General features: G+C 32.4%; 3 protein-coding genes across 3 annotated transcripts; 2 read left to right on the forward strand and 1 right to left on the reverse strand.

The window, feature by feature from the left end:
• Positions 1–156: 156 nt before the first annotated feature.
• LOC125073565 (dual specificity protein phosphatase CDC14A-like) lies at positions 157–10173 on the forward strand. Its single transcript, XM_047684428.1, has 16 exons — positions 157–574; positions 649–824; positions 901–1039; positions 1127–1256; positions 1448–1573; positions 1710–1762; positions 1838–2025; positions 2620–2695; positions 4093–4216; positions 4294–4380; positions 4460–4628; positions 5141–5314; positions 8182–8321; positions 8727–8794; positions 9351–9437; positions 10041–10173. The coding sequence occupies exons 1-16, from the start codon at positions 198–200 to the stop codon at positions 10135–10137; spliced, it is 2211 nt and encodes a 736-aa protein (XP_047540384.1). The 5' UTR covers positions 157–197; the 3' UTR covers positions 10138–10173.
• On the forward strand, positions 5594–6806 carry LOC125073566 (protein NDUFAF4 homolog). The gene has a single exon (XM_047684429.1). It carries the CDS (start codon positions 5742–5744, stop codon positions 6393–6395), a length of 654 nt encoding a protein of 217 aa, XP_047540385.1. The 5' UTR covers positions 5594–5741; the 3' UTR covers positions 6396–6806.
• A 146-nt stretch (positions 10174–10319) lies between the features above and the next one.
• LOC125073387 (N6-adenosine-methyltransferase subunit METTL3) lies at positions 10320–16907 on the reverse strand. The gene is made up of 14 exons (XM_047684200.1): positions 16886–16907; positions 16573–16814; positions 16040–16232; positions 15563–15687; positions 15202–15293; positions 14994–15120; positions 14738–14897; positions 14336–14424; positions 13707–13802; positions 12748–12892; positions 12246–12393; positions 11975–12086; positions 11580–11646; positions 10320–10601 (listed from the first exon to the last, which is right to left on the reverse strand). The coding sequence occupies exons 2-14, from the start codon at positions 16769–16771 to the stop codon at positions 10475–10477; spliced, it is 1680 nt and encodes a 559-aa protein (XP_047540156.1). The 5' UTR covers positions 16772–16814; positions 16886–16907; the 3' UTR covers positions 10320–10474.
• Between the last annotated feature and the right edge of the window lie 910 nt (positions 16908–17817).

Genomic DNA, 17817 nt, shown 5'->3' on the forward strand with positions numbered 1-17817 from the left:
GGCAATACATAATGACTCAGATATTTATTAAAATTAAAAACTAAAACCGACAGCGTCATTTTAATTATACGCTTAATATTATATTTATTTAATTTTTTATTACGTGTATCTAGTTGTCATAATTGTTTGAATGAAATGGATAAGGCCAATTCAAAATTTTATTTCATTATGTGAAAAATATTTTCACTCTGCGGAACATGACACGGAATTCGGATATTTTATTTGTAACTGAATATATAGAAAACGTTTTATATTTTGCTACAGTAAGACAAGGAAAATTCCTTAAAAACACGAGTGATACACATTTTTTTTCAATTGATAATGAATTGGTATACGAAAACTATTATGGGGATTTTGGACCTTTAAACTTAGGATGTGTATATAAGTACTGTAAAGCTCTAGATGAAAAGTTAAAATTATATTTAAATAAACAATGTATTGTGCATTATACGTCCGTGGATCCCAAGAAGAAGGCCAATGCTGCGTTTCTTTTAGGATGTTACGGGGTGTTAAATTTAGGCTTACAGCCGAAAGATGCTATAAAACCATTATTGGTTCACGGACAAACGTACAGGTGATTTAAAAAAAAACATTAAATAATAATCCTTTTCAAACTATAATTAAAGAGCAAACCTTTAAAATTTTAAGACCGTTTCAAGATGCATCGCAAGGTGAATCCTTATTTACAATCACGTTAATGGATTGTCTGCAAGGCTTAGCTAAAGCACGTGACTTAAGATTTTTTAACTTCCAAGACTTTAATTATGATGAATATGAAAAATGGGATAGAGTTCATGGCGGTGATCTTAACTGGATAGTTCCTGGTAATTAAAATGTTTACTAAAATTTATTTATTACGCATACATGTAAGTATTGTGCATTATTTTATTTTTATTTTAGGAAAGTTTTTAGCATTTATTGGACCCGTGGAATACAGTGGATATTTTTATCATCCACCTGAAATTTACATTAGTTATTTCCTTGAAAGCAATGTTAAAATTGTTGTAAGATTAAACAAGAAACTTTACGACGCTAAAGTGTGAGTGACCGTATAAATACATAGGTATTTGCGAAAATGAAAATCGAAATATTCTTAATAACTTATTTAATTCCTGTTTATTAATAGTTTTACCGACGCTGGTATAGAGCACTGCAATTTATTTTTTCCTGACGGATCGTGTCCACCGCAACATATATTATTTAAATTTTTACAACTAAGTGAAGAAATTGAGGGCGCCATTGCTGTACATTGCAAGGTTATGAATTTAATAAAAACACACGTGGCTAGAAAATACTTTGTCATCATTTTAAAAGATTCGTTACTTATCGTAGTTGGATCAAATCTTGAAATACGTACTTTTGATTCTTGAGCTGATGAAAAATAATTATAAAAATATTTATTAGAACAAAATTTTAACTTATTAATTTGAATAAAGCTTTGATTCAGGCAGGTCTAGGTCGCACTGGTTCACTTATAGGATGTTATTTGATCAAACACTATCATATGACAGCTCATGAAGCTATCGCGTGGATGCGGATATGCAGACCGGGATCAGTTATCGGACACCAACAGGTATACAGGCTTAACACCTTATTGAAACAATAACGTAATTGTTTTAATCCATTACTAATCCAATGTCTATGTTTAAAATTCAACTAAAAAGCACGTATTCTAAATCACATTAAAAAGGATTTTTTACAATGTCTAGAGATGGCTTGAGGATTTGGAAGCTTGGTTAATAAAACAAGGAAACTTGTACAGGTAATATTACATTAAACAAATAATACATTTCATCGAAAAGATTAAGCCAATTCAAATTTATAAAGTTTGTGGCAGGAGACGAACTTATCAGGATGTGGATAAGTTCCCAGTGCACGAATTTGGCATCTACTCCATAGCTGAGATAACTCGTAGATATAGGCCAGTGGTGTTGAGCAAATCGCCATCACCGCCTCCGCCAATGCAAAGACTGACCCACTCGGAAATGTCTCCGGTACGTCCTCAAGCTTCCAGAATAAGAGAAGGTACATCACCGAGTTAAATTGTTTTTCAGTTGTAGTTCAGACAGTGTTATTTTCATAATATTATGGTGATTTTGAAGTAACATTGTTTGAACGTGTTATTTATGTATAATGTACTGCCAACATCACGCGAAAACAGTGTTATTTTAAAACCATTTTATTGATATAATAACGGAAAGCTGTCAAAACATTTAGCACTTTTTCCATTTACATTCAGATGATAATGAAAATTTCGAAGACGAAAAATTCATTACGTCGTGTGATTTAACAGTTCAAAAGTCTGAACAAAATATGATAAAGATGAAAGGCTGTATTTTAAAAAATAGTGTTTTAAGTGAACAATCAACTAGTTATGATCGTGATTCGGAAGAAAATGTATCCATATGGAAAAAATATCTTTGCTGTAAGCCGTGTAAAAAGAGATTCAATGACAAACTTTGGTGGTTGGCAGTACGTTGTGCAAAAATAACACCAAATAGATGCAATTCAAATAAATGTTGTATTCTCTTGAATCTGGTTAGTAAACTCAAGTTCATTACGTTTATAATGTAACTGTACATTGTTTACCACTAACAATATTATTTTTCATTGAGGCAGTTCCTAGTAAAACAACCGAAAAGAACCAGATCGAATGCAACGAGAAGATGACTATCGAAAAGAATAAAAAAAGAGGGTATGTACTTTGTATTATATAAGTGCAAGTAGAAATCTTATATGTAAATTGTGTAAGCCGATTTTTGTCGATGGTTGCACATAAAAAAATTTTGAAGAGTCTCATTGTCTCATTTTGAAGAGCTCCAGCCGTAGACGTGCAGAAAAATAAAGAGAATTCTTAACTGTAATTTACTAAATTTCATCATCATCATCATCATCAGCACCAGCCCACATTCGTCCACTGCTGGACATAGGCCTCTCCAAATGCACGCCACTGTGGTCTTTCTTCGGCAACTCGCATCCAGCTCCTGCCAGTCGTCACCCCACCGTGCCTGAGAAATAAATTAATATATTTATTAGAACTAATTTTAGAGAGCGGAGAGCGGTTTGATAGCCATACTAAGTAAAAAACGTAAACAAAATTAAAGTAAATAGTTATCGACAAACTCCAATTCTAACTGAACTAATATATACTATTTGACATTAAAAATTTAATTGAAATCAAGGTTTCATCATTTTGGCGAAGTTACTTGCAGTTTACAATTAAATAAAATCAAAATAAAACCTGTCATAGATTTCGATATTCTTGAAAAAAATCTTTTAAATAAACGTGAAGTTTATATATCCTAAACGAAGTAATTGTGCGTGGCATTATTTTAGTATTTATGAGTATATTTGACCAAACTCAAAGTCAAACTCAAATTCCTTTATTCAATATAGAAGTATTACACTTTCTTATTGATTGTCAAGTTAAACACTATAACCGGTTCGGAAAAAGAAAACACCCTGACCTGAGAAGAACCGGCAAAAGAAACTCAGCGGAACTTTTTTTTTTTTTACGTCAAATTAATTATATACATAATTGTATATGAGTAGAAACAGCCAGGAGCGTTTGGATATATGAGAAGGATTTTGGTTTATGCCTTCATAATGTTAAATACCCTACTAATATTATAAATACAAAAGTAACTGTCTGTACCTCTTCACGCTTTAACCGATTTAGATGAAATTCGGTGTGGAAATAGTTGGAGTCTTGAAGACAAAGGCTACTTTTATTTACAAAAAAAATGTATATATCAGTGTACAGGTTTGTGTACTATAGGCGTAGTTTCTAAATTTCTCGCAGAGAAAACCGCAAGTTCAGCTCGTACAGTAATGAATACATAACGGAAACTTGAAGTTTTAGTGTGATAATAATAGCTCCGTAAATGTTTTTTAAAGATGTATACGTAATATTGTTACAAACATATAACATATTATTTTCATTCTTACGATTTGATAAATATTACTTTCACGCTTTATTTTTCAATTAGTATTTTTAAAAGTTAAACTATGTAACTGTGAATGTTATCAGTTTTCTTTTAAATGATTAACGATAATAAATTATATAATTTTTATTCTATTGTGTAATTCTAGAAATTCAAGCGATCGTAGTCGTACGGGATCGAGGACTGGAACTGGTGCTGGTGAACCGCGTAATACTAGATCATCTCGATGCAATACTCCAAAATTACAAGGAAGATATAGCATGCAATCAAACGTATGATTAAGACTCAATGACATACAACACACGTGATAAAGAATAATAATAAATTACTACAACAATTACATTTTCAGGATACTGTTAAGAATGCTGAGATTGCCTCTCCCAACACGCTTCGTATATCCCCACCTCCCATTGTACGAACTTATAGAGATGCCAGGGTAAAAAATAAAATTAAGTTTGTATTTATTTAATAGTATGTCATGACTTCATGAATTAACTATTTGGTTTTTTTTTCAGGACATTTTAATGCGTAGTTCAGTAGCCAATGAGCCAAAAATGAAAGATTTGAAACCTTCTATATTGGTCAAACCGCAATACAACTTTAGAGGATCAAATGTTTTTACCGAACGTTTAATTAACAATGTTGCAACCATTCAAAAAAATATACCCTCAGGTTTCACTTCAGGTACAGTTCTAAGGTCTTTATGTACATATGGATTAATTAATACATAAAATATATCGTCCACTTTAAATTTACTTTCAGTTCCTAAAACAATTTCACCGTAATTTTTTGCAAAATTCCATGCCGATTGCTCATGGTATTAACCAACGATGTAACATCTATTAATGTCAACGTTGTTTTTTTGTCGTTATACCTCCTGTGATTGTAAAAGGCTTAGTCTTTTCATTTATGAGTTGTATTTTTTTTATTATAGTTGTTATTTTTTTTATTTGACTCGATATTTAAAAACGAATGGTCGTATTTAACAGTAATTGCTAATATTGTAATTTTTTGAATATAATATTGCAGACGTTGCATTTTTAATTCCGGTACTTATGACGGGCAATAAATAATCCAAAATAAAATTAAACGGTCTATCGTATGAATATTAATTCCTTCACCATTTAATATTAATAGCATCATTAGCTTCATAAGTGTATGTACAAAATGTAATTAACAGTTTTTATTTAAAACAGTGCCTAAAGCACCAAATCAAATACAATACCGCCGTCGTCTTGGTCGCAGTCCAAGCCCAGCACCAAGAACAGTAATGGAACAGTCCCGTGCTACTAATACACCTCCTCAATTAGGAATTTTCTCCGCTCGAAATTCAAAACTTACAATACAGGAGGCACTGTCTAAGCTAAAATGTAAGTAACTGAACTATTACGAAACTATACGTATTCAATTAAAGCCATATTTTTACCACAATATATTTAAAAAATATATCTTAATACATAAAATATCTTAGACGTATATTACCTATATTAAGCTACATTGATAAATACAATTAATTATTATATAAATAAGTTAATTAAATGTGCGTTATTCAAGCATACTATTACTTTAACAATTTTATTTTTAAATTTTTGTCTGGCAATTATTTAAAAAACTGTTTATAATATGTCATTTAAGACTGACACATGTCATAAGGCTGAAAATTATTTCAAAAGTCAAATTCGCAATAATAACCTCGAGTGATGTAAAATATGTTTTTATTAGCGCAATCTTTCTTAGAACGATGTTTTCTGAGTAAAAATACATAATATCTCAATAATACTACTAACGCCACCTGAGATGGGTGCTTTAGTATCGAAGGCTTTGCGTCCTATTAAATCTTTCAATATAGAAAACCGGGCTCACCAGGTTATATCTAAAGAAAAGCCGGAAGTAGCGCCCCGATATCCTTCGACGGCTGAAGAGTTAAAAAGGGTGCATGAAATCGATCCGGAGCTCGATTCGAAACTCGATAAAAAAGATACCGAACTAGATGCTCGGCTCAAAGATGTTTATGTAACGTCATACGGTAAACCAGAAGACGATGTCACCAAAGAGAAGCAACAGAAAGGCTCGGAGCGACCGCTACCCCAAAACCGCGGTCTCGTACCGGATTTCGACTTTGGTTTGATGGAACCTGCGAAGATTCCATATGGCAAAACAACATTAAGACATGCCATAGATTATATATCATCTCACCAAGTGAATCCTGAAGAGGTCACAGCGGCGAAAATAGCTCACGAATATAAAATGAAAGAGGAAGATGTAGAAAATATTTTAAAGTATTTTAGAACATATGATGTTTATTTGCCGGAAACGAAGCAAGCCCCTGCTGTATTTGCTGGTCCATCAGAATTGAAGAAACAGCTATACAAATCAGATGTAAAAAAAATTGAAGGTAAAAGTAGTACAGAGGAAGAGAAACCGGAACAGATTAAAAATATATCAAATTAATTCAGTCGTAGTTAGTTTATTATGAATTACCTCAGTTGTTGTTATTTGTAAGATAAATATGATAAAAAATACTAGAGACCATTAAAATAATTGTATTTTTAAATTTATGATTTTTACTTGGGCAATTTGTATAAAAACATTGTTTTTATGTAAATATTATGCTTTTTTCTTTCTTTTAAAAGAAAAATTTTCAAATAATTATCCATTTCTAGTATCTATATTATTCTTTACAATTGATTTCAATGTATTATAGGAGCCCCTATGATAATATTTATTTAATAATGGCTGGGGAAGGAATTTGATCTAGAAATTGGATTCTTCAAAGGATTGTCTTAAATTGGGACGAGCAGTGCTTACCAATATGTATATGAATAATGTGATTTAGTTGTAGTAATAAATAAAGTTGTTTTGTTAGTACATTAATTTTATTTCTTAACTAGTGACCCGCCCCGTCTTCCCACGGGTGTATTGTTGATACTAAATATACTACAGAATGTCTTAGAACCTTCACAGTTTCTCAGTCATTAGACAATACAAACTGCTAAGTCCCTGTTCTTTAAATCTGTAATATCTTCGAAAATATTCATTTATATTACATGCTGTAAAGGGCGATATTGATCTGTATTAAATTCACAATGTATTTTAGGTACTTAATTGGATAAGGATTAATGCTGTATTGCTTAAAATCGCTTTGAAAATAAGCCATTATTTCTCGTAAAAAGTAAAGGTTAAAAAATGGTTTGTTGTGGTCCCTAAACGACAGACATATATCATCGCGGACTTGTTTGAAGACTTTTTTAAGGTGTACAATACTATAGTATGTACATACATTTTTGATCTATCTCGTAGGGTTCAGCCAGCGTTTGCAATGTAAGCGCAAAAAATGTGTTTATTTACGACACCACTTCAGAAACCTCTAAAACTATCAGTGTTTCTCAACTCTATTGTGCATGTATTATACATATAAACCTTCCTCTTGAATCAATCTATCTATTAAAAAAAACCGCACCAAAATATGTTGTGTAATTTTAAAGATCTAAGCATACACAGGGACAGACAGCGGTAAGCGAGATCGTTTTATACTATGTAATGATGATGATATCTTTTAATAATCTGTGTAAAATAAAAACATACATCCCATGCACTCATCTATTCTTAGAAATTACTTAAAAACTTCTTTTTGTGTATACCAAACCACCAAAAATGTGTATTTACGATTGATTTCATTTTAGTAGTCGTTAATTATGCCATAATATGTGCATGAGATAGGGATAATACATAAGTAAATAATATGATTACCTAATAAACTCAAAAAATAGTTTAATGATCCTTTGCCAGTCACGTTTTTAAAATTGTGTTAACCTATTTCGGCTCATTAGACGTACTTTGTAAGTTCTTGTGTTGTTCGAAGGTCCACGAATTACAAGACGCGAACTTTTGTGATAGTGGAACAATGAATAGCTAGCTTTACATGTGCGGCACGAATCGCCCAAGAACTTGAATTTTGAAGAGTTTGAATTTAGCAATAAGTTATTGTTTTAGCCTAAGTTACTCCTTATTACATCAGCTACCAGCCAGTGTAAATCCCGTCGTAATCGGTCCAGCCGTTCCAGAGATTAGACGGACCAAACAGACAGATGAAAAAAAAAATTTGGTTGTTATTTAAAAAGTAATTGTAAAAAGCGGTTATTTTAAGATTACAAACAGACACTCCAATTTTATTATATGTATAGGTGATCCACCTTTTTAATCATAGGAAAGTTGTAAAGGCTAATAATTTTAATAGTGTCAGTTCCTCGAGATGCATCTATCGGCGCGGCTTCGTTGGGAGCTCAGCGCGATGCTCCCGCTGGCCGTAAAGCGCCCTCCGTCCGCTCGGACGAGAGGCCACTCGCTACTCAGGGTGACATGTTGAACAGCATTAAGGTAATGCACGTTTTACAAAAAAATATTTTATTATTGATCTTCTATTATTATTAAATAGGGGGGACTATTTTCGTTTTTTTTTTTTCAAAGTATGTAGATTTACAGTGTGACGTCGATAAATTTATTACAAGGGCAAGAACATAATTTTCTAAAATTTGACTCTAATATTATACGCGTCATATGTACGACATCTTGAAGTTTGAGATATAAAATATAAATAATTTTCGCGGAATGCTGGTGTAGACCATAGAGAAAAGCAACATTTTCCATTTAGACGTTTAAGCCTGTATGAATTTAATATATTATATGAATAATTGCCTTTATGGTTTTAGCTACACGTTTGTATCCATAATAATAATTATATACTTATATTATAGTTTGTCTATACTGTATTTCCTATTTTAGTTTCAAAGAAGACTGAGGGAAAGTTTAATGATAGAAAGACAGGGAACTAAATTGAATGATATGAAAAGGTATTTTTTAATTCTTATTTGTTATAGAAATGTAAGAGTGTTAGTAATGTACAATTACATTATCTATCTTTATAGGTTACAAGCTTGTTTTTGTTTTTTAATAATATACGAACTACCTTGTAATTTGGTAGTCTAATCTAAACAATTCAGGTACATATTCATATATACAAAATAAATTATCGAACTCAGTCAAACCGTTTAGGAGTTTCCCTTCATAGACACAAAAGATTTTTGTACATATGTAAATTTTAGTAAAGTATTTAATAGAATACAATACTTTTTACATACATCTCTTGAATTTTTACCGTTCGTTTTAATTGTCTTTTTATATATATACCTATATCTAAACCTTGTATAACCGAAGTTTTTTAAATTACAGAAAACAAATAAAAACTACAGATTACATTCATAAGATCTGTTTGTCGATAATTTTCTTTCCAACTGTTAAACTATATCTTGAAATAATTTGAAACTTCCCTCTTAAATCGAATAGTACTTCTAGTCTGGAAGAAAAACAAACGAAATGAACTTCATTTTAAGATTAGTATGATTTCAGCCCTCCACCAAAGGAGAAGTTGTGTCGTTACGTAAACTCTAAGACGAATAATATTGGAACGAAGCCAGGTGTTAATCAAGAGCTTAGGTGCGTTTATTAACTTCTATGTCATCTTGCAACTTGCTTTTTAATACTATTCAATACAATATTAAATTTATAAAATTCTCATTATTGTCTATGACTTACTTGTAATGTATATTTTATCTGTCAGTTACCTATACATAGGTAAAATAGATTGCAAAATAATATCCCAACATTGGGACAAGGTTACTACGCAGATGTGTGACAGGCGTACTTTATATTACCTCGCCCTCATAACCCCATATAGCAATCCAATACTATTTGAGATCGGATATATGACCAATAGTTTAACTTGCTATTCGAGGATCGACTTTTATTCGTGGAATTTCTAGAGAAAAAAAAAATCGAACAAGTATAACACGATTAACTCTATGGTCACACTATGTGGTTATTTAAATTTAATTTGTCTTATAATAAATGTTTGATGCTTATTCATTCCATCTATCAATGCCCATAGACAATAAAGACATTTCAAATTATACTTTTAAATTAGTGAAAATTCTAAGAATTAATTTTCTATAAATAAGTTTATTGTGTCCCGATTCCTGACGGTAGTATTGTCCATTTAATGCACTTTTTTATAATTAATTATAAATATTTTATTTCCAGAGACAAGAATTTAGGTAATATGCCAAGAGCTTTTCCCACCAATCCTCGTCCGAGTTCACCCAAAGGCAGGAGGTCTCCCCAGCCAGCGTTTTACTAATTTTTTTGATGTATTGAATAACTATTTAACTTTTGTCGTATTGTTAAATTACGTGTACTTATAAAGTTTAATATTTTATACAAATATTTTTATTTTTGATTTGTCATATTTATATTTTTTTAATCGAAATAAAAATATTATAATTTCAAAAATATATTTATTTACAAGTTTAAAAACTTACACTTAACACAATATGTGCTTAAAATTATTTGTTATTTAAATAACAATAATATAATTTCAACTCTTTGATAATTCTGTGCACTTCCACAAAGGCAATGAGGAGAACGATTATTTAGCACTCTTGCACTTTTTCACATTTTAAAATGTCCTTCAATGTCTATGATAGTCCAGGGTCGGGAGTGGGTGGTGCCATGCAGTTGCCATCGGGATATCTCTTCTTGAAAGCCGCTATCAGTTCTGGATCTACGAGTCTCACTCCGTCTACTTGGTTTCCTAGGGTTATCCTGAAAATTAAAAAAGCCAAGTCATATTCGATGTTTCGGCTCGCGATTAAATTTCTACTTACACTTAGGATGAAAAATTATATGGAAGGTCGTCATTTTTGAAAGAATTATGGAATTTTGTGATTAAGCTTCTGTTCAGAAGTAAAAGACAGATGTTAACGTATTTTTTTTTTAATTTATCACCGATTTGAAAATTTTGTCAATTGATTGTTTGAAATATGGAAATTCTTGTTTTGCCTTCAAATTTCATGAGTAAAAGATTGTCGAATGTCTTTGAAAATTCACACCTTTTAAATTCGTAGTAATCTAAACTAATATTATAAGTGCGAAAGCAACTCCTGTCTGGTTCACATAATGTTGTCTTAGATTTTCGCGATTATTACACATTGAAATAAAACTAGTTTTTAACGGATTTAATAGTCTGCCCGTGACCACGAACACTGCAAAGTGCTCGAAACGTCGGGATGTTAAAATAATTAATATACGCGATTAAATCCGTTAAAAACTAGTTTTATTTCAACTCCTGTCTGTTGGTCTTTCACGGCTAAACCAGTGAACCGACATTGATGAACTTTTTTATAACCCTTTCCTTTAAAACCCGATCGAAGCCGCGAGCGATAACTAGTACTTTATAAATTTGTATAAACCTTATATAATGTAATTAAGGCATAGGAAGCGATATATTTACAACCGATTTTGGGACCTTGAATATCCAAGACGTGTAAATTTTATGAGTTTTTTTTTTACGTGGATATTAATCCTCAATTTTAGATTATATGTACTAGAATACAATATATATGATAGACCTATAAACTAGATTACAACCGTCATCGACAATAGCCGTGAGCTCAGAACATTGATGTTGATATTTTTTATGAACGATTAGTAATGAATGCTTCGTTTTATTTACAATTAAGATAAAAATTATGATCAAACTAAATTGTAATTGTAATGTATTGTAATATAAAACATATTTACCAATTTGGTTGTACGTTATGTGGTCGCCCGAACAGCTCTATTTTTCGCGTGCCTGGACTCAACCTCTCTGAAAAAAAAAAAAAACAAAAATTAAACACAGAAAAATAATAATAAAAAAAGACCGAGAATTGTTGCTGGACTGAAGTTAGACTATATATTATGTATTAAACATACACATAGAAATAAATTAGTAAACAATAACAAAAATAAGTTTGTATTATGTCATATAGCCGTATATAATAAAGAGAAGAAGAGAAAGAGACACAACGGTTGCCTTGAGGAGGAGAGGGATGGCGGATAACGCTTTTTCCTCACGTGACGGTTTCTACCACTCTAGAAAAAATATAATACTAGATGAGTAGACTCAATCAAAATCAATTCTCAACCACAGTTACCTATAATGCCATAAATCTCGTCCGGCTTGTGTGACGTGGCGCGCACTTCCGCGACGATGACGTCACAGTCTAGGCCTCGGTTCAAATTATCTGGGTTACCTTTCATACCGACCTGAAATTTATGTGTAAATAAGATCGCTATCATTCCAACATACAATCTGGACCAAAATAAATTCAACTTGGACTAAGTCAATGGAATATATGATGTAATACACTAATCATAAGTATCAAATTTGAGCTTTTTTTGACTAAACATATTCAAGTGACCAACCAGACAATGTTCCTTGCCGTGGTTCAGCCAATGACCGGTCCGTCCGGTGCGTATGATGCGCTGCAGTTGATTCGTTTTCACCCAGATGAGCTCGTCCACTCGCTCGTAGCCCCACAACTTAAGGCACTCTCGACCCAGTTCCATCGCCCTGTGAGATTCTTTTGTTTACTAACCAGAATATTTCACTACAAAATAAAACTTCCATTTTTACTCGCTTACCTTCGTTTACGTTTTGAGTTTTGCCGGTAAAGAATATAGTAGTGTTAATCCAATGTTTTGTGGAATTTATAAAAAAAAAATGCCTTAGAAATTCTACTGATAATATCAAAAAACTATTTTGTTATTTTTTGTTGACCTGCTACATTGAAGGAACGACTTGACGTTTATTTAACATATCAAGTACTTTAACTATATCATTAAATGTAATCGAGTGAAGGATCGTGAAGTAAACTTTTGAAAAATAATTTGCAAAAAGTACTACAAGTAGCCGTTCAAATCATACCTGCCCGTAACCCAAAGGAATATTAAGCCGCTGTCCTGTAATTGTGGCACTCCTAAGCACCTCATCTCATCATCAGACATCGTACCATATGGCAATTCCATATGGATGTCCCACGGCGGATCCGCCATGATCACTGCGAATTTACCTGGGGAAAAAGATACAGTATACACTTACACATACATACATAATATACATAAAATTAAATGTTCCGACGTATAGCACGGCTTAAAATGTCAGCAGTGCAATAAACAAGTAAATGAAATAATTGGCCGAGATCTTAAATAACCTAAGGACTCATTCGAAATGGCGTTTTGAACGACCAAGCTGTTATCGGAACATCAAAATTGATGTGAGCAGGTGTACGGAATAGTGTTGCATGATAAATAAGTAGGTTTGTGTCCGACTGCTGAATGTTACTAGTTTATTATCCTCCTTAGGGCGTTGGTTGAGTATGCTGTGACACCCAAGAAATTTAAACCGTTTTTTAAGGTACTAAGTACAACATTTAAGTTACTATTAAAGTAATACAGCGGGGCAATTTCTTCAATGGAAATTGTCCATTGAAGAAAAGCAAATTAAAATTAGGTATTATTGAAATATTTTAAGAATTCTCATTTTTCGATTCTTTTCTATACTTATTTCTTTTTTTTTAATGACAACACTAAAGCCCCTTCAAATATTGTTACAAACAATATTACGCAAAAAGGAATATGTTCATTGTTTCTATTCGGATTATCAAAAGTTAGGGTTATTGTTACTGGTTTTGATTATTTATGTCTAGATAGACTGTTGACCTCTTAATATACGCATCAGTGTGTGTGTAGAGTATTATGACGTTTGACGAGTGTAAAGCGTAGCTGTCACGCACACAAGCCACTGAAATTAATTAATTTTATGCCAATTTAATCACATGTGCCGTCGTGTAATACATACTTTATATATATATATATATGTCTTACCTAAAAAAGTCATGTCGAGATATCGGAGATCACATTGTATCCACTGCGGAGGGGTAAGAGTCAGTACTCCGTCGGGCTTTGGTACCACGTTTGTACCTGAAATATAAAAAAAAAAACTATGATTTATAAATATACATATGACATAAAAAGAAAGCTTATCAAAAAATCCTCTGTATACATGTTAAAGTAAGTATTTAAAAACTGCACACAAGATTGTGTTATCTTGTAATTCGGCCATATATATTTACTCCAATTTATATTGAGTTAAAATTAAATCTTTATTGTAATAAGTAATGATTTTAAAATAATCTAGTAATGGTTCGAACCTCAGATATGAGAAGAACCAGCAAAAGAGATTCAGCGGGCTGAGAGGTTTTAGGAGTTCATATGTTTCACAATAATAACAAAACTATACTTTCCAAGTTATAAGTTTTATAATGACCTTTAACACAAATATTCCATTCCATTCTGGGATCTCAATTACATATGTTTGTGTCATGTGTGTGCGTGTGTGGATTTGTAATTGATTATTAGTAAATGTTGTATCGGATTGTTTTTTTTTAAATATTTAATTTAAATAATAGTTTATGTATATGTACATCGAATAACATTTTATTATTTGAACCTACCATTGTGACTAGCCTTAGCAGCGGGTTCCGTAGCCGCTTTGCTTGCATTCACGTTTGGGTCCGCATTGTCCACTTCATAATGAACATATCTATAAAAATTGCATTATTAGTTATTTACATGCTGGTGTGTGTGTTTGTTTATCACTTTTTTAGATACTCAACGTTCTTTTCGTGACGTGAAACAATATAATCAGTATTGAGGCAAGCTATCCGGCCTTTTTGTAATAAGGCGTGCATTTTTGCTTTCAACAAACCTAATACTGAATAAAGCAGCTGATTTTATTTAGTGCAGGCTGCAGTAGGCGTGCACTATTATATGTAGTCCAGAGTGCAGTGTGAGTGCTATCTAATACGTCCTGTGCAGCTGGCAGGTCAGTCAGATGTTATGGTATGGGTCCTCACTTGCAGCTGTCCATGTGGAAGCACGTGTTGAGGAAGGAGCAGTCGCCGAGCGTCTCGTCCGTGTGGCTCTGGATGATCTTCTTGAAGTGCAGCTTGCGGCAGCCGACCTCGCCGCACTCGCCGCGCGTGCCGTGCGGGCAGAACTCCATCACCTGCGCGCCTGGGGGGGCACACACACACAGTTCAATCTTTTCGTAGCCCATAATTAAACGCGTTGATGTTGAAAACGATTAAAAACTGAGTTGTAATTTCTTACCTCCCTGACTTTTGAACTTGTCAGCTAGAGATTTTTCCTTAGCCGTGGGCTTGCTGAGCAGGTCCATAATTTCTTCACCCACTCTTTTGACGGCTTTCTCTCGACTCGACGGCATTGCCAGCAGAGACTGAATGGAGAGAGAAGAATATGCATTAATAAAGTAAAGACAGTTTAAGTTTTAAAATAATTTAAAAGTAAAAATATACACCATTATATCTGTATCATTTTTTCCTGCTTTTTTCTCATCAGTTGTTGATTTTGAAACCTTTGGATTTGGACCTTCTTCTGTAGTGCTGTCGCCTGAAAAAAAAACCTTGTCTGTTAAAAATTAAAAACCACAGATAATAAAATATTATTCTCGTCTAGTCTGGTTAAAATTACTATTTAGCAATAAAAACAAAGTCTATTTGAAGATAGCATATTTTGTAATATATTATTATTATTAGCAGCCTGTAAATTTTTCCCACTGCCTGGCTAAAGGCCTCCTCTCCCTTTGAGGAGAAGGTTTGTAACATTGTTTTATTTTTATGTTGGTTTACAATAAAATATTTTTATACTAAGTTTTGTACCTTTTCTCTTAGTTGTGGAAGATTGTTCTTCCATTAGAGCGGCCAATACTGCAGCCAATCTCACAGATTCAGCGCTCACTACTTCAATACTAGCGTCAGTTGTGCTCTCAGTTCTTTCCTTTATTCTAAATAAAATATAAAATATAGAGTTTCACACATAAGCACAACTGGGCCCCCCTTGAATCCACGAGGCCCTGGGCTGTAGCCCAAAAAGCCATATGGTAGATCCGGCCCTGAGTATGCATTTGTTTTAAGATTTGATTTTTTTTAAATGGTTTTCCTTATCAGAGACATTCATAGTAATAAAATTAGGCTTAGCTTAAACAAACCTTATACACCTTATATAGATCTAGAATATTATGTAAGTGCCTAAATAATTTATGAACAAAGTATCTTTGTTATCTGAATACAAAAGTATTGAAAAATAATAACCAGCATTTTCATTTTATTAATGATTCTCATCAATGTAAAACTCACGTAATAAGTTTTTGTGTTGCAAATTTCTGCAACAAACTAGCCACAATACCAGTATCAACATCCCCAAGTCCCGGTAAAAGGGCACTTGCAGTTGCAGGTAATTGTAGCTGCATGTCGCACAGAACTTGTAACAAGCGCACTTCCAATGAAGCTGACGGCACTAGGGGCTTCGGTTTTTCCGCTTGAGATGGAGCTGTGAAACAATTAAACATTTTATTAATATGTAAAAATTAAACATTTTAACAAATATTTTATCCATATATAAAATGCATATACATTATTATTGCATATTAGAATAGTATTGGTAAACTGGATATATTCTCTAATAAGCTATATATTATGTATATTTTTGTCAAAAATAAGAATTTAGTAACTGTATATCACAAAATTATGTACCATGAGTTGAGTGTTAGTTTGTTTAAAGATTTACATTAAGATAAGTTATTTTATATGAATAACATCAAATATATTTTTAATTTAAAGTATTCAACAACTGACGTGATTGTACCTAAAATCAATATAAAAACAATTACTTTCAATTTTACTAGGTGCCGGGCTTCCAGTGGCCCTATCTTTTGAGCTGCTGGTTGCAACTTGTGAACCGTCATTTTTATCGCTAGGTAAAGTAGCGCCTAGTATATTTTGTCTTTCTTTCTTCCTCTTTTCCAATTTCTCTCTCAGACTATTTCTCTTGCTTTTGACGGCTTGAATCTCTTCCCATGCGTCCGACATGGTTTGTTTTCAAACAGACCGGTTATGCTTCAAGTTTGATTACCTATAGTATACAAAGTTAAAGGACCAATACTTCATTTCAAGTACCACTTACGAAAGGTCAATTGTGCTTACATTTTAATACATTTTCAATAACGTAAATAATTATCAAAATAAAAAAAAACCGCAACAATATATTTTTCGCTTGGAAGAAATTTAATGTCAATTAAAGCCGTCAAGACTTAAACGTCAATTTGCTTAGTGTCGCCAGCAACATGCATCCTTATCTCTAATCTTATATCTAATACGGTTGCAGAAATATTATAATTTGCCAGCGTAACAATTATAAAAATCTTAGACATTTAAGAGACCCGAGACAGCCCACACAACACTACATGTGTCTTAATCGAATATTTTCTTGTTCAGGCAATTACTACACAATTTTCCATGTGCTAATTTATGCTTATTAGATAAATTTCGTCTTTCGTTGTGAAGGAAAACATCATAACAGAACCTACATAATATGTCGGATGATTATTTTCCACCAACCCGAATTGCAATACATCGTGTTGGATTAATTTTAAGCCTTCTCTTCAGCAGTAAGACATTATAGGCTGTAACCACAGAAACGCATTATTACGCATTACCGGTGGGATACATCGGCAGAAACCCTTACACTGACCAAGAATTGGGAATAAGGTAGTTATTAAAATTGTTAGAGTTATATATTTCTACTATTCGATAAGGGTGAACGCATAATTGCGCAATATAGTAAAAAAACATGTTAACTAAATAAATTATTATTTTATAAATATATAATATATATATAAAAAGACATTGTCTCGGTGTCCTGACTTGGTTAATTCGGCTTTGTGTAACTGATACATACAGTAACTATGCAGTAGTATTACTATATATAAGTAATTCTAATGATGTAGTAATAGATAAGTAAGGTACAAAATGTATCTTAAAAGTTGTATGTAAATATGATGTATAATATGTATAAAATGTGTCTTAAAAGTAAAGTTACTACTACGCGCGTAATTGTTCCGTTCCCTGTATTGTTC

The sequence above is a fragment of the Vanessa atalanta genome, chromosome 24 (genome assembly GCF_905147765.1).
Source record: "Vanessa atalanta chromosome 24, ilVanAtal1.2, whole genome shotgun sequence".
Taxonomy (NCBI): domain Eukaryota; kingdom Metazoa; phylum Arthropoda; class Insecta; order Lepidoptera; family Nymphalidae; genus Vanessa; species Vanessa atalanta.

What these genes read in the sequence shown, in the direction of transcription:
- LOC125073565 (XM_047684428.1), top strand. Translation starts at nt 198, where the DNA reads ATGACACGGAATTCGGATATTTTATTTGTAACTGAATATATAGAAAAC. An exon ending in GAAAAGAATAAAAAAAGAGG is followed by an intron (nt 2,696 to 4,092) that starts GTATGTACTTTG and finishes GTGTAATTCTAG; the next exon opens with AAATTCAAGCGATCGTAGTC. An exon ending in AAATTGAATGATATGAAAAG is followed by an intron (nt 8,795 to 9,350) that starts GTATTTTTTAAT and finishes GTATGATTTCAG; the next exon opens with CCCTCCACCAAAGGAGAAGT.
- LOC125073566 (XM_047684429.1), top strand. Translation starts at nt 5,742, where the DNA reads ATGGGTGCTTTAGTATCGAAGGCTTTGCGTCCTATTAAATCTTTCAAT.
- LOC125073387 (XM_047684200.1), bottom strand. Translation starts at nt 16,771, where the DNA reads ATGTCGGACGCATGGGAAGAGATTCAAGCCGTCAAAAGCAAGAGAAAT. An exon ending in CAAGTTCAAAAGTCAGGGAG is followed by an intron (nt 14,898 to 14,993) that starts GTAAGAAATTAC and finishes GTGCCCCCCCAG; the next exon opens with GCGCGCAGGTGATGGAGTTC. An exon ending in TTCCTTTGGGTTACGGGCAG is followed by an intron (nt 12,394 to 12,747) that starts GTATGATTTGAA and finishes AGAATCTCACAG; the next exon opens with GGCGATGGAACTGGGTCGAG.